At 47.2% G+C, this 26,538-nt stretch overlaps 1 protein-coding gene across 1 annotated transcript in view; it reads left to right on the top strand.

Moving 5' to 3' along the window:
• cntnap2b (contactin associated protein 2b) overlaps positions 1-26,538 on the top strand; it is a 296,355-nt gene that overhangs the window by 149,554 nt on the left and 120,263 nt on the right. The window contains exon 13 of the mRNA XM_056293762.1: positions 6,453-6,568. Within this exon, the coding sequence (XP_056149737.1) occupies positions 6,453-6,568 (116 nt within the window). The remainder of the gene's footprint in view (positions 1-6,452; positions 6,569-26,538) is intronic.

Below are 26,538 nucleotides of genomic sequence, written 5' to 3'. Positions count from 1 at the left end.
CCATGATCCAAGCAATAAGAAGGAGCTGTTTGACTTTTTGACATCCAAGATTTAACTTTTCAGCTGGCCACAAACCAAAGCTTTGCATGTCACATCAGGGCAAGCTGTGTCATCTTTTGGTTCCAGTAGCACAATGAACTCTTGCAATCATGAGAAGGCTGACACTAGGATTGTGGTCCATGTACAACATGCACTGGAGCATGGAGCGAAAACTGTCCTTGTGTGCACTGTGGACACTGATGTCATCGTCATCCTTGCAGGCTTGTTTCATGATTTACTGATAATTCAACCCCTGACTGACATCTGGGTGGCTTTTGGGATGGGCAAAAAGTACAGATTTTACCACATCAACAGCATGTGCAAAAGCCTGGGGGAACCTACGTAAATCCAGAGCTCTGCCCATGTTTCATGCATATTCCGGCTGTGACACTACATCTGCCTTCAATGGAAAAGGTAAAAAGTCAGCTTGGCGGGCCTGGCAAGCCTATGATGCTGCCACAGAAACATTCGTCGACCTGGCAAAGCATCCCTTCCAGCAACTAAACGTAGATAGCCAGCAGTTCAGTGAGCTTGAAAGACTGACTGTCATCCTGTATGACAAATCCAGTCCTTCGAACTCAATTAACCAAAAAAAGAAAAGAACTCTTCTGTGAAGAAAATAGAACAATGGAGAAACTACCTCCTACCCAGAATGCACTCCTCCAGCACGTGAAACGGGCAGTCTACCAAGCAGGCATCTGGACCACCAGTACACAAACCCACCAAGCCATTCCTTCTCCAGAGAGCTACGGATGGACCAAGGAATCGGGATCATGGGGGCCAGTCTGGCTAACAATTCCTGAGGTCTCCAGAGCTTGCAGAGAGCTCATCAGATGCTCATGTAAAGGGGATTGTAGCTCTTGCAAATGCAGCACTGGAAATTTGGACTGCTCACCTCTTTGCAAATGCAACTGTAACAGATAGACACAATAAACAGTAACTCACTTCTTCTACCCCATGTTTTCACATTAAGATGCATGTTCATTTGTATTCATCATTGCATTAAATGTGTTGTTGATAATACTTAATGTTCGGGGACTTTATTTCTGTAAAAGTTGGCTAACTTTATCACATTTGGAAGTGATTTCATGATGTATATTGTCTGAAAAATACTAGGCGGATTTTCAGATACTTCATTGACATTGACAGTGTTGCAATTTGATATCTTAAATTGACATTTTCCAGGGGCTCCTACCCTAAAATCCAATAACTGACCATAAGGAACCGTCCTACCAAAAATGGCGCCTTTATCCGCTCCGTAACGATCATTTCACTAAGCCACCGGACTAAGAGAGATGCAGCTGGCGAACGTATGCAGTACGAGTGTGGGAGTTTGAACTAAAATAGGGATCGATTGGCCACTAAATTGGGAGAAAAGGGGAAAAATCTGAAATTTAAAAAAAAGAAACCCGACAACTCATTCCGAATATGTGGCGATTATAAACTGATGGTGACTAGAGTATCTAATCCCAAAGACGGAGGATTTCTTTGCAAATTTGGCAGGAGGAAAGAAACGCACAAAGCTAGACATGAGCCATGCATACTTACAAATTCCATCAGACGAATAAGCAAAGACCATAAAAGACCATAAACACACACACAAGGGGTTGTTTACATACACACGCTTACCTTTTGGAGTGTCGTCCAGCCCAGTTATCTTCAAACGAACTATCGAATCAGTGCTTCAGGGAGTTTCAAACGTGGCAGTCTATATAGATGATATCCTCCTGACAGGCTGCAATGACCAACACCTGAAGACGTTGGCAGAAGTGCTGCGCAGACTGGATGCTGCAGGCCTGCGTCTAAAGAGGACCAAATGCTGCTCCATGAGAACAGAGACGGAATTCCTGGGTCACAGTTGGATGCAACAGGACTCCACCCACTAAAAAACAAAGTAAAAGCAATCCAGGAAGCACCGGCACCAGCTAATGTGACAGAGCTGAGGGCATACCTGGGACTGCTGAACTACTACAACAGGTTTCTGCCCAACTTGTCAATGGCGTTGGCACCACTGCACTCACTCCTGAGAAAAGACGCACGCTGGGAGTGGGGAAAAGACCAGGAGGACGCATTCAATTGGTCAGGGAAACTCATGCAGTTATCCAGGTTGCTGGTGCACTACGACAGAGAGAAAGAGCTCATTCTCTCATGTGATGCATCACCCTATGGGGTCGGGGCGGTGCTGTCTCACAAAATGAGAGATGGAACAGAGAGACTGATAGGGTTTATGTCCAGAACTCTGGCACTGGCGGAAAGGAATTACTCCCAATTTGATAAAGAGGGTTTAACAGTCATGTTCGGGGTGCAGAAGTTCCACAAATACATTTTTGGTCGCAAGTTCTCCATTTGCACAGACCATAAACCACTGCTCTCCCTGTTCAGTGAAGTAAAGGCTGTTCCGCACATGGTGTCACCACGAGTACAGAGGTGGGCAGTGACCTTGAGGGCATATGAATATGCCATTGTCTACAAGGTGGGGAAAGACCACGGCAACGCAGACGCTTTAAGCCGACTGCCCCTCCAGCACACGCCCATCACCACAGCGCCGCAGGACAGGGTGCTGCTGTTTGAGGAAATGGACACTACAGCAGTGCCAGCCGAACAGGTAAAGGCACTGACAAGTGAAGATCCAGTACTAGCCAGAGTACGTGAATATGTGGTAAGAGGGTGGCCACATCAAACAGAGGGGGACTTTGCACCGTACAAGGTGAGAGGGGCTGAACTCAGCTTTCAGGATGGGTGCGCGTTGTGGGGAGCACGAGTGATTATTCCACAGCCAGCCAGTCAAATGGTCTTAGAGCACCTTCATCAAAGCCATCCTGGGGTCTCCCGGATGAAAGCCCTGGCACTGAGTTATATATGGTGGCCAAAGATAGATGCGGACATAGAAAACCTAGTCAAAACATGCAGCACATGTCTGGCACACAGAAAGGCAACAGCAGCCGCTTCTCTCCACCATTGGAGTGCCCTGACAAGCCATGGAAGTCCTGCATATGGATTATGCAGGACCATTTATGGGGAATGAGATGCTGTCATGACAAGTTTTCAGCCACGGACCGAGGTGGGTCCTAGGATTCATTGTGCCAGAAACAGGTCCTGTCTCATATAAGGTCATGCTAGGAGATGGTAGAGTGGTCCGCCGACATGTGGACCAGATCCTGTCCAGGCGTGAAGAGACAGCAGAAGGGCTGGATGTATTCGAGGAGCCCAGCACCCACGCTCCCGGTACCACCGTCACCACAACCGGTGGATCTCCCTGGGCAACCACAACCCACTGAAGGAAATCCAAGCTCTGAGTCAGAAACTCAGGTCAGTGCCCAGAGGCAGCCACCAGATACTGCACAAGTGAAAGGGGGCAGTGATGTCACTCAAAGTGTCCGACGTACAAAAAGACTCACAAAGCTGCCAAGCCACCTGAAATACTTTGCACTGTAGAGCAGACAATAAATGATGCATACCTGGCGATATTTACCTAAGCTATCTGTGGAGATACTTACCTGTTAACTACATGTGGAGATAATACCTGGTTTAAGGTGGCGTCACTGTTAGTGAATTGCATGGTAAATGGTGACTGTTGAGTTCAAATCAACCAGAAGGATATAGAGAAGGTATAGGCCATGTGAGAGGGTTTTTTTCTTTTCTTTTATTGTTTCAGCTTACAGAAACTGTTGGGAGTTTTGCTTACAATTCTTATGTTTTATCTTAAGTAGGAGGGGATGTTATATTCTAGTTCAACCACTAGGTGGCGCACTAGGCTAAAGCCAGTGCCTTTCAGACCAAGCTCCGACCCGGGTCGGACCAGGGTTGATTTTCTGTATGAAAGGGATAACCCGGGTTGCCCGACCCCGCTTGGCGACCCGGGTCGAGAGGTGGGTCGGACCAGGGTATGACACGGGTTGACTTCGGTGTGAATTTCCAGCACCCGGGTCGCTAACAACCGGGGCGGGACAAATGAATCTATTGGTTACGAATGGGGACGCACAGCAGTGACGCAATCACAGGTTGCCGTTGTCCATAAACAGACGGTGCGACGCTGGCGGGATTGTTTTTTGCAAACACATTGTTGGTGAACGTGGATTAAAGCAACATGGAGAAATGGCAAGATGGAGAAGTGCGGGAGCTCCTCGCTGTGCGTGGTGAGGAGGAGACCAACAGGCAGATGACCGGGACGCTGAGGGACAACGTTGTGTACGCGACCCTAGCAAGGCTGCTGCACCAGAGAGGCGTCCGGCGATCCCAAAAACAGATCCCAAACAAGCTGAAGGCACTGAAGAAAAACCAACTCCAAACAAACAGGCGATGCTGCGGTGCTCCCCGGGTGTTGCGAACCACCATAACACAATGGCTCGTCTGCACCGTGGGTCCATGGCTTCACGGTGGTTCGTGTTGTGACGTTGCAGTTCTGGGCCGATCAGTTCAAGTAACATGTCGAATGTCATGCGCGACATGCGATCATGTGCCCTCCCCTGTTCGTTGTCGAAATGCTGAACTGATTCCCAGAAGGCTTGTCCGTGGCTTCGGTCCCGGACCCACATTCGTCGGTTTGTTGTGGTATCAAGGGAAACAACAGTCGCCATCGAAGACTTTATAAAAGTTCTTCTTCTTCTGAGGTACTCGCAGCGACGTCCATTACTTTGGGCCATGAATGCTGTTCGTCTCGCTTCTCAGCACAGCTTGGATTCTGTTCTCCTCCATCAGCAACGTGTTTAGTCCGTCTCTGGGGACTGCGTGAGGACAACGAATCCAAGTACAGACACAATCTGAAGAATTTCAGCATTGTCCATGATTATTCTTGCTCGTCCTCGTTTCTTGTGCTGTTGTCTCTGTGCAGTGCAGGAATTGACCACTGAATATGACGTGTTGTCCAGCCCGCCCATTCCCAGATAGGACCCGGGGTCCTATCCGAATTGTCATGACCCGGGTTGAACCCGTGTTGACTGGCTTGGTATGAATTGACAAAAGAAGGGTTTAACCCTGGTCAAATAACCCTGGTCCGACCCTGGTCCTTGGTATTAGTGAGGAAGTCAGAATAATCTAGGCCAGCGAAGAGTAAGGTCTGCCGGTTACCCCAGTAAACATAGTCCTAGTTTACCCATTACCTTGGCCTCACTATTTCATTCTTGGAGGTTATTACTGATAGTAAGAGAATAAACAGCAGTTACCGATCTCACGAAGCGGACTCTCGCGAAGGCGGAAGTGGGAAACAGCCGGCAGTGACTCCCACGGACGGAACGACGTTAACCAGACGTTGACTCAGGCAATGGAAGGAAGAACTGCAGTTTGTCCCCGGCTGCTGCAGCCGCCCGCTGCTCCTGTACAATGGGATGGGTTAAATGCAGAGAACACATTCGTTGTAAGAATACAATGATGAAATAGCGTCTTTCTTCTGATTGCAGCTATTCCCCAGTCTTCTGTGAATAGTCTTCTTGCATTTTTTATGAAGCCGATCGTATGGACATTTTTACATGGCAATTTGCACATCAATCAATCAATCAATCAATCCAATTGCATTTTTTTTATGAAACCAATCGTTGGTTTCGGTCGCTATACCTGCAGTCAGTTGAGACTGGAGGAGTTACTTAGATTAGTGATGAAACGTTCTTTTCCCCAATAAACGTTTTGTCTGAACTGGCTCAACTTTCTGTGATGGGCAAAGCAGCGCACTGAATCAGTTCGTTCAAAAGATTCGTTCACCGAATCGTTCAGTGCTGTGACAGTGCAGTCCCACTCACTGAACTGAGCCATGGCCGAACATTCGGTTCAGCTCGCTGAACAGTCGTACATGCAGTACAGGCCAGTGAGCTGAGAATTTAGTTGCCGTTTGCAAACTGGTAGCTGCAGCAGCTGTCCGTCACTCTGACACCCAAGAATGCAACCTCTCCATAAGCTCTAGAAACACACGCTGAAGCTACTGCCGGAATGGGCAGAACTCGTAAGCGGAAGAAGCTAAATGCTTCAGATCGATTGTAGCACAATCCAAAGAAATGTGTGCAATTTTCTGTGTCAGGTTGTTATTTATTTATTTGTTTATTTTTTTACAGCGGTTTGCAGTGCTGTTTTAAACAAAAATAAGAATTCAAGTTTTTTTTTTATGGTCTAACCTCCAATATTACAGTGTATAGTCATTACAGTGTATAGTCATTATTGAGTGACATATGCAATTAGCTGAGGTTGTACTTATTCTGGGAATGTGTAAAATGTTCTGATACTTTAAAATATGACAACTTTGTCAGGCAAAACACAAAGGAATGCAAAACTGCAAAGTGGGTCTCACAGGGTTAATGCCAATATTTTGGAATGTTTTATTAATCTAATAGTATTTCTCTGTATGCATTTAGTTGTAACTTAATGTGTCTTTGTGTTTCCTTTAATTAAGCTGTCTTTTTGATGCTCTGTGTTCTGTGTTCTTTCAGAGGACAAGGCATGGACCACAGTAAAGAACAATCTGTCTCCTCAGACGTCAGTGACCAGTGCAGACCAGGAAGGAAAGTCGGTGCTGCAGCTCAGTTACAATATGACAACTGAACAGGTACACAGTAACCCCTCACTTGTCATTTCAAATATTTCACTTAGCCCTGCTGTTGTCTCAGGTCAAAATGACCCATAACAGTGTTTAACAGCAGAGAAAAGACTCTAAATCAGGGGTTGCTAACCATGTGCCACAGAGAGCCATGTGTACGCAGGTTTTTATTCTAGCCGGACTCCACACCAGGTGATTTCACTGATTAGCAACCCTTCAACCAAAGAGGAAAAATGTATCACTAAGACAAAAACTACTTTCTGCACATTTTTGCTACTTTCTTAGACTATACAAGGGCTATCTCTTGCTGAAAAGTTAATTTTTAAACCTATGCAGTACCTTAAGCAATAATAATGATAATAATAATAATAATAATAATAAACCTCTACTTTAGTAAAGAAAACAAGTATGACAGGTGTGTTGTAATACAAACGGAGGTGTCCAGCGATTAAATGCAGTCTTTCTTTACTGTGAAGAGGGAAAACCACAAAGTCACACAGTTTGTGATGAATGACAGCTTGTTTCTTTGTGCAAAATAGATTTTGAGTTTAAAATGAAATTAAGTTGCTTTAATTTAGAAGTTTAATGAAGGCAGGTCATAAATGACCCTTAAGACCAGGGCAGTATACACAATGTGTAGACAACACAAGGGTTAGTTCACCTGCCCTGTGCACCTGTAGAAACCCCCATTCTGCATAGATACAGTCAAAAATGATTTTGACATTTTGGCAAATAACCACATTCATCAATTTGAACATTTGTGGTAGATTAGTATGTATGTTAAATGTTTGGCTTGTTTTCTAAGATCTATGCGTCAGTTCGGAATGGGCCATACAACTTGGTGGTATCAGCATTGTGTCATCTAAAATCTACGCCACGATAATAAGAGCTCACTCATAAAACTGGTGTAGCGTTGGTTACTACTGCAGAGACACAAAACCATTTAAAATCTGTATATAATGTGTTTTAAAGATCATGTGAAGAACTATAAAGAAGCTCTCCCCCAGATCAAGACACAATATTACTCCACTCTCATTTGCTGCTCTCCACCATCAACGGGTTACTCCATCCCCTTGATGCCCCCCACTCCTCAGGTGCCCCAACCTCTGCTCCAAGTTCCTGGACTTCTTCCAGGCCATAGTAGATTCTATCCACCATCAGCTTCTGGTGTGTGCCCCCTCTCCTCCACATCCACCTTAGCCACAGGGTGCTGCCCCCCCCCCCCCCGCTGCATGCCTGCCTCAGTCCTGCCTCTCATCCTTTTCCACTGTGGATGCTCCTCAAGTTGCTTAGTTGTTCACCATGGCTAACGGCTCCACCTGTTATCTGGACCTGGTGCCCACAGCCCTGGTCAAGGCATGTATACCTTCCCTCTTCTCCATCATGGTGGATATTATCAACTACTCTCTGAAATCTGACACGATACCCTCCAGTTTCAAAACGGCCTCAGTCACCCCTATCCTCAAAAAGCCAGGTTTGGGCCTGGATGACCTCACCAACTACTGGCCAATATCCAACCTTCCTTTTCTCAATAAAATCCTGGAAAGAGAAGTTGCTGCCCAACTCCATCAGCACATGTCCAACCATGAGCTCTATGAACCCCTTCAATCTGAGCACACCACAGCACAGAGTCCGGCTCAAAATCACCAGTGACCTCCTCATCACGGCTGATTTTGGCCACATCAATATTTTCATCCTCCTAGACCTCTCTGCATCCTTTGACACTGTTTCCAGCATCATCATCTTCAACTGCTTATCTGAATACCTAAACCTCACCGGTGCAGCGCCTCTCCTGGTTACACTCATATCTCTCCAACAGATAAAGTATGTCACCATCAGATACTCTAGTTCCCCCCCAGCCCCAGTCAACCAAGGTGTGACCCAAGGCCCTGTGCTCAGATCCCTCCTCTTTACCATCTCATGCGCCCCCTTGGTTTAATCATCCACCACCATGGTTTAAGCTTCCACTGCTATGCTGATGACACATAGCTGTATCTCAGCAGTAAGCCATCTACTCAGCTCCCCCCACAATCCCTTGTCAACTGCCTGCACCAAATAAAAATCTGGATATCATCAATTCTACTCAAGCTAAATAGCAAAAAGACAGAGCTCAAGGTTGTGGCTCCAAATGTGCCGTTCCAGAAGGTTGGCAATCTTCTCCTTGATGTGGGCAGCTGGTCCATCTGTCCATCCCAAGAAGTCCGCAACCTGGGTGTCATTCTGGATTCCACTCACGCATCAAATACGTCACTAAATTTGCTTTCTTTCAACTCAAAAACATCTCCAGAGTCTGGCTGTAACCCTCAGATTCCGTAGCAGTGACCCCCATAATACCTTCATCACCTCCCATCTGGATTATTGCAATGGAGTCCTGTCCACGGTAGCCAGCAAACCCCTGGACAGGTTTCAGTATGTGCAGAACTCAGCTTCCAGGGTTCTCACCCACACCAAGTCCTGGCAGCACATCACCCCTACTCTCATCCACCTTCATTGGCTCCCGGTCATTCCCACATTTCCCACAAAATCCTCCTCCTCAACTACAAATCTCTCTATGCCCTTGCCCCCCAGTACCTATCAGACATCCTCCACCCCTATATACTGTCCCGGGGTCTGCAGTCTTCAGACACGGGCTGCTTACCATCCCTCACACCAGCCTGCTGACTTTTGACAGAGCCTTCAGTGTGGCAGCCCCCCACCATTTGGAACTCTGTCCCGGCAGAGATCCACAATGCTGCTTCTTTGGACACTTTTAAAAAACTCACCTGTTCACCAAGGCTTATGGTCTGTAGTGACTTCTATTTTCTCTTTGCTATTTTTATTTTCTCTTCTTGTATTATTTGTTTTGTCTGCTCCACTATGTGTATAGCATCCGTGGGTCCCTTGAAAAGCTGTTTTTGTTGTTGAATTCGATCAAAAACAATTTAAACATTATCCCTCTTATTGTAAGTCAGAACTTTGTATTCCAATACACCTGAAAATAAAGTTGGACTTAAACATAGAATGAGGAAAACACTGGTGCCCCATATAACTAAAAGATCTGCAACTACTTAAATATGTAACTGTATACAACTATGAAGTACTATATATATATATATATATATGGCCGGACAGGAAGGGCCGCTGCACTTTTGGGCCGTTGGGCTGCTACATTCTGACAAGAGGAAAAAAAAAAGTTTTTGTTTTTTTTTTTTTTCAACGCAGACGGCTACAATCGCTTATCACACCGGCCAGTTATACAGGATGGGCCGGCCCATTTTGTGGGGGGAGAGGGGGCTCCCTGATAAACTATGTTGAATAGTGTTGGTGCAAGGTGGTGGCCGGTCCCCCTCCGCAAGTGGATCGGTCCAGGTCTAGGCTTATGTGCAATCACAGTGCAGTCTAGTTGGTCAAGTTCATTTTTGGTCGAGTTCAACATAAAAGGCTAAAAATGGAAGAAAACGGTAAAAGAAAAACAAAAGGAGGTGCTGAAAAAGAAAGAGAGAGGAAGAAGAGAAGCCTTGTGGCTGGCGCAGCTAAATGTGCCAAGTTAACTATTGTGGCGAACGTAGAAATAGTGACCAAGGTAACCTTTCAGCCTCCTTCACTGAACTCACGCAGAGACGGGAACTTGAAAGAAATGCAAAACAATACATGAGGGTCATCTACCTGAACAACACTGTTGATCATGGTTTCAGTACCAAAGTTACACAATATAACAGAGTGATAACTACAATTACACCACAATAAATAGTAATCACATAAACACATAAAACCTTTGCAAAACATTTAATAATATCACTAACAATCTGAACGCAGTGCCTGATGGGTAAAACAGGAAGGCACAATTCTAACGGGGTAGCCTCTTTGCTACATTACCCCCTCCAGCGTGTCACCTGTCCTCAACCGACAACAAAGTCCCTATAGCGAAGGGGAAGCCGTCTCCGCCACCGCGGAGGCACAGGTCCCTGTTCGCCACTGTCCGTCTGGTTGGTAGGGCTTGTGGGTGTAGGAGGGACTAAACTGATCTACAGGTTCTTCAGCCAAGGAGCGGTAAGGTGCCAAACAGTCTCGGTGCAGAACTACCACCCGCCCCCGGACACACAGTTTCACCCGCTACACAACATCCGAAAGCTGCTCCAACACCTCACAGGGCCCCACCCACTGGCTGGCGAGCTTGGGGGAGACTCCTCTCTTCCGGATTGGGTTGAAGACCCACACCTTCGCTCTCGGGGTGAAGGAGCGGCCCTGACAACGAGCGTCATACACCCGCTTTTGTTTCGCACCTGCCTGTTCCTGATGCTGCCGAGCAAACTCATGTGCCTCGGCCAGACATTGTTGGAGGTCCCGCAGGTACTCGAAGCCGTGTATCTTGGGAAGGTCAGTACCCGGGGGCGTGCCAAAGGCTAAGTCCACAGGGGTCCGCAGTTCTCTCCCGAACATGAGCGCGGCCGGTGTACACCCAGTACTTTCTTGTACTGTCGACCGGTACGCCCACAGGACCAGGGGTCGATGACAGTCCCAGTATTGCTGGTGCCGTGAGGTGACAATAGCAAATTGTGTTGTCAGTACCAAAGTTACACAACACAACAGAACGACAACTACAATTACACCAAACCAAATAGTAATCACATAAATACATAAAACCACATAAAACACTTGCAAAACATTTAATAACGTCACCAACAATCTGAACGCAGTGCCTGATGGGTAAAACAGGAGGGCACAATTCTAACGGGGTAGCCTCTTCGCTACACTATGTTTATGCAGTCTGCCATGTCCAAAACGACAAAACTAGCTAACGTTAGCAGCAGGAATGAAGAAGAGGAGCACAATGAGGGAGAGACAGAGAGACAAGCTAGAGGAGGGAGAGAGCCACGAGGGAGAGACACAAGCTAACAAGGGAGAGAGTCAAGCTCACAAGGAGATACTAGAGAGACATTAATATAAATGAACTTTATGGGATATGTCACCATTGTGGAAGCCTGTACGGGGTGCTGTTGGTGCCGACTGCGGAGTATTCTGAATTTGAGCATCATTTGCATTAACAAAAATATGCAAGCAAAGCCTCTTATTCTTTACGCGTATTCCACTCATTGCCGTTCTATTTTATCGTAAGATGGTCATTTGAACCGCTTCAGTGTGTGAATTATTTAGTTAAGAAAGCCTGTAAGTGCGCCGCGTGCTGTTGGTGCCGATCGTGTGTGCCAAAATACGCAACCCCCCCGCCTTTTTTTTGGTAAATGGGCCTGTCGGGACCAAATGACAGAGCCTAATTTTTGTCCCAGTCCGTCATATATATATATATATATATATATATATATATATATATATATATATGTGTGTGTGTGTGTGTGTGTGTGTGTGTGTGTGTGTGTGTGTGTGTGTGTGTAATCCAGTCAAGTAAATTCTTTATGAGACGGTACAAGCCTGTTTCATGCCATTAGCGTCATCAGCTGTCATCTTCCCTGCCGTTGAGTGCTTCTTTTAACAAAGTTATATACGGTAGGGAAAGTGCTCAACAAATGAGAAGCAAAATAATGCTGTGAGTCAAAAATGTACTTGACTCACTGGATTATATATATTGTGGCGGACACTAGGGGCTATGCCTCTCACCCAGCAGGACTGTGAGCTGGGGGCGTGGTTTACGTTCCCGGGCTCGCTGGTGCAGGGTTGTTCCTGCTGCAGCTGGTTTTCGGAACTGAGGAATAAACTTCAATGTGTTTTTCCTCATCCTGCCACATTGGTGGCCCCGAATTGAACATGTTTTAGTCCATGGGCCAGAGCCCAAAATTTCCTATTTCGGTACACTCAAGGTGGCAAAACTTACTTATAATTTTTGAAAGGATCCATGTCTGTAGATGATATTTTGGTATGATAACCATTCCTGAGTGGCAGCTGTATCACAGTTATCAGCTCATGAAGTTAACCACCCCCTAAAGTAAATTGCATTTTAGACGCTGGTGCATATCCTGGTTTAGCCTCATGGTCAGGACATTTTTCAATGTTCTATAATATTGTCCTTGGTATCACTTTAAAGGGGACCTTCTTAGCTTTCATTCAAGCCCTGTTGTGGATATTTCTCACAAATATAGAGGTCACTTGAGCTCTTCAACCCGTCAATAACACACATCTTTCTGCAATTTTCGCCTAAACTATATACTTTCTTTTAGCCCTGTGGCATCTAGGAATATCAGGGACACAAAACACAAAAACTGGAATACTCACAGGACTGTAAAGATTCAGGAAATGTATAATATACCCATACTATTTCATTGTCTGAGGTGATTGTGAACCTTAAATTAGAAGGGCATTATTACTAAGAAACTAACTAGACCAAAGCCAGTTAGTCCATGGGTCAGACCAGATATCGATATCACCCAAGGTGACAGAACTTCACTGGTGCCATTTTATTTGGTACACTAACAGAAGTAAAATAATGCATGATAACCTTTCCAAATGAGCAGCTATTTCATTTTTCTTTCAGGAAACCTGTTTCTGTGCCTCTCACGATTGTGTATTTGCCCAGATTTTTACAAATATAGCATTTCAACACCCCTGGTACTGATTAGCCTAGCTTAAACTCTGGGACAGTTCTTAGTTGGCCAACAACCAAGGATAACCAGTACTGTGTACTTCCATTCATTGTGCTAAGCTAGGCTAACGTGCAGCCAGATAGCTTTCTACTAAACACATATAGAGGAAACTGGTATCTATCTTCTTGTCTCACTCTGGAGAAGATTGTAAGCTAATTTCCCATAATGTTAGCATGTTCTTTTAATGTATATGTTAATATGATTAGTTAAAGTGGCTACGAGGAACTTTCATCTTGTGTTGATTTTAGCGGCCTCATGTGGACAAAATACAGCTGTTGCATAGCAACTAGGTAATGTATCTATTTGTGGCTATGTAAGATAAATAATGGTAATATGACGCTGGTGAAGCAAAGTAAACTTTGTTTTAGTAGTGTTCATACACCTAAGTTACATGTATTTGTTTGTATGTGGCAGGTGAAAACTGACTGAATATGGCCACTGGTGAACAAGCAAGTTTTTACCCAATACCAAAGCGCCCACGGGTGGAGTGCATTATCCACTGTTCTGATGATACAGATAAGCTGGTTTCACTACAAAGTGTCGACTCATGGAGAACTCTGCTCAGGGCAGCTCAGATACGAAATCATGCACCAGTTTTGAAACTGGCAAAAGACATTCCTGAGGGACAGATTCCAGCAATCTACTACCACAGAAAGTGTCGCAGTATCTTCACTATGAAGCAAATTCTTGATGGCCTCCTTGCAAAAGAAAAGAAAAGTTGTGTCTCTGCTGAAGAGAAACAATCTAAGAGAGTAGCTCGACATGCTGCAAGTACATCTAGGACTTATGATGCAGAGTGCATATTTTGTCAGAAAAACAGCAAATATTCCAAGAGACAGAATACGAGAGAAGTACTGGTGCAGTGTCGAGAACTGCGAGCTGATGCAAAGATCAGGAGTGCAGCCACAAAGAAAAGGGACAGCAGAATCCTTGCCATTGTGAGTAGAGACCTTGTAGCAGCTGAAAGGCACTACCACAGGTCATGATATAGACTTTACACCAAAGAAGAGGTTTCCAAAGGAGAGGTTGCCAGCAATGAAGATGATGATGCTGCAGTCCAGTATGAAGCTGCTGTGAATAAGGCATACAATGAGCTCTTCCTCTTCATCAGGATGGAGCTTTTTGGCAATCCTCAAGTGATGACAATGACTGATCTCTCTTCTAGACTGGTAGCTTCAATGAACTCCCAAGGCATTGCCCAAGTCAAGGAATCAACCAAGAAGCACATAAGGCGAAACCTGGAGAGTGAGTTTGCTGGAGCCTTGCAGATATTCCCTGATGAGAAAGGAAAATTCCTCCTCTATCCCGATAACTTGTCCATGAGGGAGCTTGCCAAAGAAAATCAGTCTCTCAAAAGGGAGCTGCAGACCCTGAAAAGTGTCAGTGCACAAGATGTTATAGCCAAAGCAGCCATCAAATTGAGAGCAGACATTAAAAGTCAAGATGTTCCTCAAACCTGGCCGCCTGAAGTCAAACCAGAAGCAGAATGTCCTACCATTCCAGAGTCGCTCATTATCTTCCTGTACTCTCTACTCACAGGCTCAAATGATGCTGATCATGCATCCCAGAGAGTGCAGTGCCTTCTGCAGTCATTTGGCCATGACATAGTATATGCAGTGACATGTGGAAATACCAAGCCTTCCAAGCACATTGTTCTGCCATTCAGTGTCAAATCGTTGACAGGAAATGTAGAGTTGATAAACATCCTCAACCGATTTGGTCACAGTGTGTCCTATTCACAGAGGGAAGAGATCAACACTGCCCTGTGTCTCCAGAAACTCTCATCATCAGGGAGTGGCATTGCCCTTCCAGCTAACATCCATCCTGGCATATTCACAACTTTAGCCTGGGACAATATCGACCGTCTTGAAGAAACTGTCAGTGGTGAGGGAACATCTCACAGAGTCAATGGGATTGCTGTGCAAGTAAAGCCAGTCAACCCACTTCCTGTCCAACCCATGCCCACTGTTCCCAAAACAAAGAAGAGAAGCATTGATGGACCCCCACCAATGTTACCAACTTACAATGCTGGACAACGGGTAGGGCCACCACAAAGCAAAAAGTCAGATGCCGATACTGCAGCCAATACTAAGCTTGCCAGAGAGAAAAACCTTCTTTGGGTCCTAGCACGCATGTCACAACAAGAAGAACAGTCAGTCAGCAGCTGGACAGGCTTCCACATCCTGACTCGAGGAGAGATGACGGTCATCCCCGACAATATTGGCTATCTGCCTACCATCAATGCTCCAGCGACACAGATGTCTACTGTCAACGAGGTGCTTAACCAGTCACTGAGCATCATGCAGTGCTTAGACCTGAGGAAGATTGTCTGTGTCTTTGACCAAGCCCTGTATGCGAAGGCTGTCGAGATCACATGGAAACACCATGACAAGTTCCATGATATCATCATTAGGCTTGGGGTATTCCACACCATCTGCACACTGCTGGCAATAATAGGAAAGCGTTTCCAAGATGCTGGACTCAAAGACCTCTGCATTGAGTCTGGCTGGCATGATTGCAGAAGGCTTAATTGGTGGTGTTATGGATGGCTGCAAGTACAACAGGGCAGTGCGACTACACAAGCTCCTGTATGAGGCTCTCATGCGACTGACCTTGAATGGTTTCCTGTCCTGGTTGGAAGAAACTCACAGGAATGACATGGTTCACCTGAATGAGACACTGAAGACCATTGACAGCCTTGGGAAAGAAGTCTCACAACATGCTTTGAAGGAGGTCCTCGAGAACAGCTCTTGTACACGCATCATGGATCTATTTGAAGTCTACCGTGAGTTCCTTAGAGGTGGAAACGGCAGCCTCTCGAACTTCTGGATGTCCTATTTGGACATGGTTGAAATCTTGTTGGGGCTCATCCGAGCATCCAGAGAGGGAGACTGGATGCTACACTTGGCTAGCATTCGAGCAATGATCCCATGGTGCTTTGCTTATGACAGGATGAATTATGCACGCTACCTCCCGTACTACTACGCCCAGATGTCTGAGCTGCCCATCACACACCCAGATGTGTACACAGAATTCATGGAAGGAGGCTTCTCAGTCCAACTGGGCTCCACCAATCCCTTTGGCCGAATCCCTGTTGACCAAGCTATAGAAGAAACGGTGAACAAAGACACCCAAACAGCTGGAGGGACAAAGGGATTCAGCTTGAAGCCAGGAGCTGTGACCAAATATTATCTCACAGCTGAGTATAGAAGCTTGTACCTCAGACAGCTGAGAGACCTGACAGGTCAAGGCAGGTGCAAATGGTCTCATCCAGATCTACAGAGTCCAAGGATCAAGAGAGATGAAGCAGATGTCCAGTCTCTCATGGACCTTATGGAGAATAACTGGCTCAATCCTATGTCCCCTGATGAGATTGATTTGGTTAGCCTCTCCACTGGCAACATGGCTCCACCTGATGTGACCATAGATCTTTTGAGAGCTCTTGAGAAAGGAGAAGAGGCCTACCAAGCATTCCAGCAGACAAGGTTAGATGCAGACCCACCACCTGTGAAATTCCACGACAAGATGACCAAGCAAAGTCTGAAAACATTCTCCAATGTCAGCGCAAAACAAGCTCATGGAAAGAAAGCACAGGATGTGGTTCTGAAGGCAGATAGAAACCTTTTCAGTCACATGATCCTGGTGGCTGAAAGCAGGAAGGTGAATCTGAAGGATGTCCTTGCCTACCCATTGGGCCCACTACCATGGGCACTGGCAAATGCTGATGGGTCCTTACGAAAAACAAACAAGGCTGCACTTGCCAGAGAGCTTGAAAAGAATGTATCTCCTGCAGAAGACATCCCAATCCCATCTACTTCCATCATTGATGGGATGAGCCTGGTCCAAAAAATGAATGGCAACAACAAAACCTTTGCACAGGTGGCAGAGTCAGCCTTGACCCAGGTCCTCCATGAGGGAGCACAGAGTGGGAGGATTGATGTTGTTTTTGATGTCTATCACCAGACTTCGATCAAAGCTGCCGAACGACTGAACCGGGGTGGAGACATCACTCTCCAGTACAAGAATCTTGCAGGGGGACACCACGTCCAGCAGTGGAGAAGATTTCTGTGGCGTTCCTCCAACAAGACCAGTCTCATCAAGTTTCTGGTGGAAGAGTGGAAACTCCCACGATACAGAGCTATGCTGCATGGCAAGGTGTTGTACATGACCTGTGAGGAAACCTGCTACAAGTTGACAGAAGATGGGTGTGAGGAAGCAGCAGAACTGCACTCCACACATGAAGAAGCTGACACCCGTCTGCTCCTGCATGCATTGCATGCAGCAAATGTGGGCTCAAAGTCAGTTATCATCACAGCTGAGGACACTGATGTCATGGTGCTTTGTCTTGGCTTCCAGAAGGACATCACCTGTCCCATCTACCAGAAGTGTGGGACTCAGAACCGCACACGGTTTGTCGACATCACCAAACTGGCAAGTTCACTTGGAGACAGCATCTGTGACAGCCTAATTGGATTGCATGCCTTCACAGGCTGCGACACTGTCAGTGCATTCGCTGGTCGAGGGAAGCTGAATGCCCTGAAGATAGTGAGAAAGCACACTTCCTGCCAAGAGACTTTTAGTCAACTGGGACAGACATGGAATGTGAGTGATGAGCTGTTCCAGAAAATTGAGCAGTTCACCTGTCGGATGTATGTTGCTAATAGCAGCACTGCTGAGGTGAACAAACTGCGTTACCAGCTCTTCTGCACCAAAAGGGGAGAGGTTGAGTCCAGCCAGCTGCCACCATGTAGAGACTGTCTCTTTATGCATGTTCAACGAGCCAACTATCAGGCAGCAATATGGAAGTGCTGTCTGCAGGCTAACCCTGTGGTGCCAAGCCCTACTGAGTATGGATGGACAGACGATGGAGGCAAGCTGGCCATTTACTGGATGCGCTCCCCACCTGCACCAGATGTGGTCTTGGAAATGCTAACATGCAAGTGTGTGCATTCATGCAAAATGCCAAGCTGCATGTGCCTGTCAAATGGACTTCCATGCACAGACATGAGCAGGTTACAGACCTGCAGTAACCAAAAACAGCAGGATGGTCCAGAACTGGACTTTGAACTTGGGGAGTCAGATGATGAGAGAAACGAGCAGTTTGATGAATGACAGTGTGATGATTCTGATGGTATTACTGTGGTAGTAGTCTATTGATGCACAGGATGTTGATTCTGGACTTGGTTACCCAGAGCTTGATAACAATAATGTAACCATATTCACATATACCCATTACCCTACCCATTACCATTACATATACCCACTAATGATATGGGATTACATGTATCATTGACTAAGTATATGTAAATGTCAATGTTGTTTAAAATATTAAAATAGTTCATTACCTCACTATGGTATTCCTTTTTATCACGTATTTTGATTGTGTATTTAAACAAATGTATAGAGACCAGTTTGTGACCTAACTGGCTTTGGTCTAGTTCTCATTTAAGGCTCACAATCACCTCACACAATGAAATAGTATGGATATATTTTACATTTTCTGAATCTTTACAGTCCTGTGAGTATTCCAGTTTTTGTGCTTTGTGTTCCTGATATTCCTAGATGCCACAGGGCTAAAAGAAAGTATATAGTTTAGGCGAAAATTGCAGAAAGATGTGTGTTATTGACGGGTTGAAGAGCTCAAGTGACCTCTATATTTGTGAGAAATATCCACAACAGGGCTTGAATGAAAGCTAAGAAGGTCCCCTTTAAAATGATACCAAAGACAATATTATAGAACATTGAAAAATGTCCTGACCATGAGGCTAAACCAGGATATGCACCAGCGTCTAAAATGCAATTTAGTTTAGCGGGTGGTTAACTTCATGAGCTGATAACTGTGATACAGCTGCCACTCAGGAATGGTTATCATACCAAAATATCATCTACAGACATGGATCCTTTCAAAAATTATAAGTAAGTTTTGCCACCTTGAGTGTACCGAAATATCGTCTGGCCCATGGACTATTTGGAGCAGAAGAAGAGTGTGAATCCACTTCGGCCACGCCGCCCCAACTCTCACAGCCGGCCGTTCTCGCCGCGGCTGTGAAGCTCCCAGAGTTCTGGCAGAGCGACCCGGCTTCGTGGTTCCAGCATGTCGAGGTGCTGTTCCACCTGCGTGGAATCTCCGCGGACGACTCCAGATATTATTTGGTCGTCGCTGCGCTGGACCAGCAGTCCACACGCTGGGCCGTGCAGCTGTTGCGCCCCCCCCCCAACACGGTAAATATGTCGCCCTCAAACATCTTCTGCTCCGGAGGTACAGCCTATCTGCCGCAGAGAGGGCAGATAGGATCCTTTCCCTATCCGGTTTGGGCGACGGGACGGCTGTGGATCTCATGGACAATATTGTAGCGAATTCGGGGGACAACGCAACTACAGGAACTGCCGCGGCCGGGAAGCGATCCTGTATCGCCCGCACCGCAGGAGACATCGCTAACCGCTAGACTAAAGGGTCAGACCCGCCAGCCAGCGGCCAGCGTGTCTTCTTATCCATGCACGTTACACTATGCTGTCGCTGCTAGGCTCGGACGAAGGTGGATTCCTTTTCCCGCACGTTTTCTTGCACCAGCTCCTGTCTAGTTTGCGCGCGGCTTTGGCTAACTCCCCGTGTCTGGCCGCTGGTGACTACCGAGGTTTGGCTGAGGAGGCCGATTGGGGCCTGCTGGCTACCAGACGGTTCTCTGTGAAGAATGTGGCATCGGAGCCTCTGCAGCCGGCGTCGGAGGACGCGGACCCGGCTGTGGTGGCTGGAGTGACTGCCCGGAGACGGCGCGGGAGCGGCTTCTGTTTCTTCCACCAGCGGTTCGGCGGCAAGGCGAGGCGCTGCGTCCCTCCGTGCACGTTTGAGGTGCCGGGAAACTCCCGGGCAGCGCTCAGTAGCAGCTGTGGGCGCTGGCGGACGTAGTGAGCTGCTCTTCATTAAGGGCACGATGTCAGGAAGACGGTTTCTGGTGGACTCCGGCTCGCAAAAGAGCCTACTCCCTCCTGCTAAGACAGACAGGTCGGCCGAAGGCGGCGGCCCACAGTTACGTGCAGCTAACGGTTCGTCCATTGCGATGTTTGGCACAAGGTTGGTGACTGTTTGTTTCCACGGGCGCCATTTTGAGTGGGACTTTGTAGTCGCCGCCATTACTGTTCCTATTATCGGCGCGGATTTTCTGTGTGCTAATGGTCTGCTGGTTGATGTCGCAAACCGCCGTTTAATTGATGCTGTGTCTTTCCCCACTGTTCCGTGCGAGCCAGGGGGAGCCGGGCCGTTAACACACGCTAACTTTTTAGCATTAGGGGATGTTTTTCAGCGTTTGCCGGCGGATTTTCCATCGGTGACTACGCCTGCCTTTTCCACCGCGGTTACTAAACACGGGGTACAACATTTCATTCCCACTCTGGGACCGCCAGTTTTTGCGCGCGCGCGGCGCCTCGACGCGGTAAAATTGGCTATAGCTAAGGAGGAGTTCGCCATCATGGAGCGTCTGGGTATAGTGAGGCGTTCCAACAGCCCGAGGGCCTCGCCGCTTCACAAGGTGCCCAAGGCGGATGGGTCGTGGCGGCCTTGCGGCGACTTTCGCTGCCTGAACAACGTCACCGCCAATGACCGCTATCCCATCCCACACATACAGGACTTTTCCATACGCCTGGCAGGTACCACTATTTTCTCTAAGGTGGACCTGGTGCGCGGCTATCATCAGGTTCCCGTGCGCGCAGAGTACGTGCCCAAGACCGCAGTGATCACCCCGTTTGTGGTGTTGGGCACAGTTGGAAGGACAGGCAGTTAAAATATAAAAAAAAAAACTCTTAATAAATGTCATATGTGTGTCATCGGGAGTGGGGGGGGGGGGAAATAATAAAGACGTTTTACTTGTAGTTATAAAGGAGATATTTTTTCCGGTGTCTACAGCTGGTGGCCAATTCGTTTCTATTATTCAAGGTGGACATATCAGGTCTGCAAATAAAATACTTTTTCTGCCAAGCACAGGTCATGTCTTTTACCCCTAACTGAGTATGCACTACTCTTTGTAAGGGTTCTTCCATGAGACGGAATAACTGATATTCTTGTCTACCAATGACCAAGTGTGGCAGCTTAAGGCTGTTGCATTTTTCGCATGCTCATTTCTGAAGCTACTCATATGGGCGTTAAACCTCATTTTAAAAGGGCCCTCTGTTAGTCCAACGTAAGTGTCCACATTGCAGTTGTCTTCTCTTGTCACTCTCTTGTCTCCAGGCATCGGTGACAAGAGAGGACAACTGTAATGTGGACACACCACATCTCTACCACCAGCCTGCCCATCTATGCGCCTTGACCCAACCAAGCTCACCATTGCCAAGGCTGAGTTTGAGAACATGGACTGCCTCGGCATCATTTGCCACTCCAACAACCCGTGGGCTTCACCCCTTCACATGGCTCAGAAGCCTGCCGGCGGGTGGTACCCATGCAGTGATTAATGCTGGCTCAATGACACCTGACCACTACCCGCACAGCCAGGATCTTTCTGCCCGACTGGCAAGAAAGATCATCTTCTCAAAATTGGACCTGGTCTGTGGCTACCACCAGGTGCTTGTCCACCTGGTGGACGTCCACAAGACTGTGGTGATCACAACAATTGGCCTGTTTGAGTTCCTGCACATGCCATTCGGCCTTAAAAATGCAATGCAGACTTTCCAACGCCTCATGGACTTTGTGCTGTGTGACCCGTCTCCCCTATTCATCTACCTGGATGACATTCTCGTTACCAGCACCTCCAGGGCAGATCATGTCTCACATCTCTGGATGCTCTTGGAGTGGCTCAAAAAGCATGGCCTCATCGTCATGCTGGCCAAGTACCAGTTCGGACTGACCACCATCGACTTCCTTGGACACCGCGTCACTAAAGATGAGGCGGTTCCCCTCCCTTCGAATGTGGATGCCATCACAAACTTTCCATGCCCACTCATGGTGAATTCCCTGTAGGTATTTCTGGGCATGGTGAACTTTTACCAACGTTTCATTCCCCAGGCTGCTCAACTCATGCGGCCCTTTACAATAATAATAATATTAATAATGATAATAATAATAATAATTATTATGGATTACATTTATATAGTGCTTTTCTAGACACCCAAAGCACTTTATGAGGCCCTGAAAGCATGTGGTGGACTGGTCCACGGAGAGGGACAAGGCGTTTGCAGACACCAAGACTGCTCTGGCTAATGCAACAATGATGATGCACCTGTCACCCAAGGCTCCAATCCCCATCACCACAGATGCTTCAGACCATGCCGTTGGCACAGTGCATGAGCAGTGAGTGAACAGTTCTTGACAGCCACTTGCTTTCTCCTGCCAACAGCTGTGCCCCAACAAACGAAAATACAGCAGCTTTGACCAGGAGCTCCTCAGCCTCTATCTGTCCATGTGACACTTCCATTCCCTGCTGAAGGCCCAGCAGTTCATGACATTTGTGGACCACAAACTCCTAACCTTTGCTATGGCTAAGGTAGTTGAGCCGTGGTCTGCCCATCAGCAGCAACAGCTCTCCTTGATCTCGGAGTTCACCACAGACATACAACATGTTGCTGGCAAAAACAATCTTGTCTCTGACTGCCTTTCCAGGACCTACACAGGGACCGTCCACTTGGGACTTGACTTCGCCCGCATGGCAGCTAATAAGGCCTCTGACCCAAGCTTTTAGGCTTACATGACGGCTGTCACAGGACCGCATTTAGAGAACATGGTTTTCAGCGAGGGTGGTAGTACACTCCTGTGTGATCTATCCACGGGTCAGCCCCAGCCCCTCATTTCTGCCAGGCAGAGGCAGCAGGTGTTTGATGTTGTCCATGGCCTTTCACGCCCAGGCAGGAAGCCTTCTCAATGACTGATGCCAGCCAAGTTCATCCGGCACAGGCTCATGAAGGATGGGAGGCACTGGGCTGATTCCTGCTTGGAGTGCTCCAGGCAACGTTGCCAGGCAACAGTGAGGTTGCCCGCGACCCTAGCCCCACACTGCCACAAGCCCCCTAAAATTCCCCCAGGCCCCTGATCCAGTTTGGTAGAGCCGTTCGAGCCAAGACATCCAGTCCCCATTACTTTAGCTCCAGTGATGGTGAATTTTGGGGGGACGTGGGTAGTTAACACTTAATGGACTTGTGGACATAATTCACCATAGCCTGTCATTTGTCATGTTGTTCAACATGTACAATTATGTTTTGTGACTTTTTATGTTGACTCACTTACTTTAAGAGCTCATTGTGTAGCCATGGTAATGCGGCAATCTACTACTACTGCTGCTAATTTTGGCTGCTCCCATTAGGGGGCGCCACAGCGGATCATCCGTTTCCATTTCTTCCTGTCTTCTGCATCTTCCTCTGCTACACCAGCCACCTGCATGTCCTCCCTCACCACGTCCATAAACCTCCTCTTTGGCCTTCCTCTTTTACTCTTCCCTGGCAGCTCTATATTCAACATCCTTCTTCCAATATACCCAGCATCTCTCCTCCACACATGCCCAAGCCATCTCCATCTTGCCTCTCTTGCTTTGTCTCCAAACCATCCAATCTGAGCTGTCTCTCTAATATATTTGTTCCTAATCCTGTCCTCCTCCATCATTACCAATGAAAATCTTATCATCTTCAACTCTGCCACCTCCAGCTCCACCTCCTGTCTTTTCGTCAGCGCCACTGTCTCCAAGCCATATAACATAGCTGGTCTCGCTACCATCTGGTAAACCTTCCCTTTAACTCTTGCTAGTACCCTTCTGTCACAAATCACTCCTGACACTCTACTCCACCCACTCCACCCTGCCTGCACTCTCTTCTTCACCTCTCTCCTGCACTCCCCGTTACTTTGGACAGTTGACCCCAAGTATTTAAACTCATATGCCTTTGTCACTTCCTATGCCTTCGTCACCATGGTAATGCGACAATATTATGGTTAATTTCGTTTTTCACTGTTTTTGTTATATGGGCAGCCCCATTGTTTTGTTTTGTTTGTTTTTTGTTTTTTGTTTTGTTTTTTGGGGGGGGGGGGTTGTTGATAGTGCAACAATAAGTGACACGTTGGTGTAGTTAAAGACAAAAATTGTCATCTCTGGTTTTCCTCACAACTTCCACAATAGGATGATTATTGTTCTCTCTTTTTTTATGCAATTTATTTTTAATATACTTTCCAGGTCTAAAGCCACTACTGATTGGCTATGTTTATTATAATAATAATAACAACAACAATAATAATAATAATAATAATAATAATAAGGCGCTGAGCCTCTAAAGTTGATATCTGGCGGCGAGGCAGGAGATACTCTTTAACCTTGGTCGGTAACTCTCCTAGAGCTGGTATCTCGAAAAAAATACCGGTGGTTGCGCAACCTAAAATTCACTAAAACTTTTATTATGGAAACTCATATTACCAGATCGTCATACCACATCAGTTGTCGCACGGGTACCAAGGACCGCAATCTTCAGTGAGGAGCCAAGCTGAGACTGAAAAGTCTGCTACTGGAATAAACTCTACCCAAAATGCACCTGAGGATCGCCACACCGAGGACATTGTTATGGTCTGAGTGTTTCCCCCTCCGCTCTCTGAGTACCTGCAGGATGGGCTGCAACATGGAGGCGTGGCTGACCTACTTCTGGGCTGAGTGCAGCAAGGCACACCTGATCCCCATGTGCAATTACCCACCTCTCCTCCATAAAAGCCTGGTTCACTCTTCACCACTTTGCCAGATAATTCCGTCTCATCGGTAGTGCCTACATACCCTATCCAGAAGAAGTTTCCCGAGAAAGCGTTCTCGCCGTTTGATTGTTTGTTTCTTGACCAAACTCTCCCCCTTGCCATTTCCAGATCCAGGACCTCGTTGCTTCAGCCCAGATTCCGGGAAGGCGCCAGCCTGCCTTCAGTCACCGCCTCCCGCCTTTTTCTGTTGCCGACCTTTTGACTAAGACGAATAAACCCGTTTTACCACCACTGCACTGTCTCCTGCCTCCTTGGGTCCATGGGTTCGCCTAAGCCCTAACAGAATTATCTGGCCAAGATGGACCCAGCAGAGACAGAACACCTGAGAAGAGCCCTGGAGACCCAGGGCGCAGTGGTGGGTCAGCATGATTCCACCCTTCGACAAATCGTGGACAATCTGCAGCGATTAACCACCGGTGTGACACAGCTCACCAGCAGATTGGATACCGTCGCCAGCCAAGTCTCCACCGTCTCCGCAGCCACCAATTCCCCACCACCACCCACACCTGGACCGGCACCTACCCCGACACCCTGGGAGCCCTACATTCCCATTCCTGCGAGGTATTCAGGTAACCTAGGGACATGTGCCCAGTTTCTCCACCAGTGTTCGTTAGTTTTTAGTCAGCAACCAGCCACCTATTCAACTGATCAGTCAAGAACTGCATTTATTATGAGCCTCCTGTCTGACCAAGCTGCAGCTTGGTCTCTAGCCGTATCCACTCACTCACCCAGTATCTGTTCAGACTATAACACCTTCACTCAGGAAATGAGGAAGGTTTTTGACCACCCAGTTAAAGGCAGAGGCCACAACATGAATGCTAACGCCAAAGCAAGGATCACAGCCAGCCTCACAATACGCCACCGAATTTCGCATTTTAGTCACAGAAAGCGGCTGGAATGACACCGCGCTACAGGCTATTTTTCTCAAAGGCTTAGCAGAAGAGTTAAAAGATGAGTTGGCCTCTAGAGATGAACCCACTAACCTAGAGGACTTGATAAGATTAGCCATCCGACTAGATAACAGGATGAGGGAAAGGCATAGGGAAAGAGCCCTGGGACAGAGATCACCTTCCGTCACCTACATGCTACCCAACCTGTTTGAATTCCCCTCATCTGCCCACACCCCTTCACTTGGCCCTCTGGACTCGTGTGCCAACCCTCCAAGTCCTCTGGCAGCAGAGGAACCCATGCAGCTGGGACGGGCCAAGCTGACACCTGAGGAAAGATGGCGACGACTCAGGAGCCACCTCTGCATCTACTGTGGTAGAAAGGGACACTCCCTCGACCAGTGTCCGGAACAACCAAAAAGGCCAGGCTCATCAGCAGGTGGGAGGACGCTGGTGAGCCGAACCTCCTCAACCTCCTCCCATAACCGAGTCCAAGTGAAAGGTATGATATACTGCCCTCCTCAGACACTCCCAGTCCAGGTGTTACTTGACTCTGGAGCTGATGACAACTTCATAGATGTTGACTTTGTTAAGTACTACAAGCTCCCAGTTTACGACCTGGACACCCCCAAGAAGGTATTGGCCATTGACGGAAAAATTATTGAGAATGTCACCCAGAAAACCCAGTCCATCAAACTAACATTGTCTGGCAACCATCCACAATCTAACGGCCAGACAGAGCGAGCCAATCAGAGCCTGGAGTCCTCCCTGCGGTGCGTGGCATCACGTCTTCCAGCCTCCTGGTCCATACAC

This window comes from Lampris incognitus, chromosome 14, assembly GCF_029633865.1.
Source record: "Lampris incognitus isolate fLamInc1 chromosome 14, fLamInc1.hap2, whole genome shotgun sequence".
NCBI lineage: Eukaryota > Metazoa > Chordata > Actinopteri > Lampriformes > Lampridae > Lampris > Lampris incognitus.
This window is presented reverse-complemented; position numbering and strand designations above follow the sequence as displayed.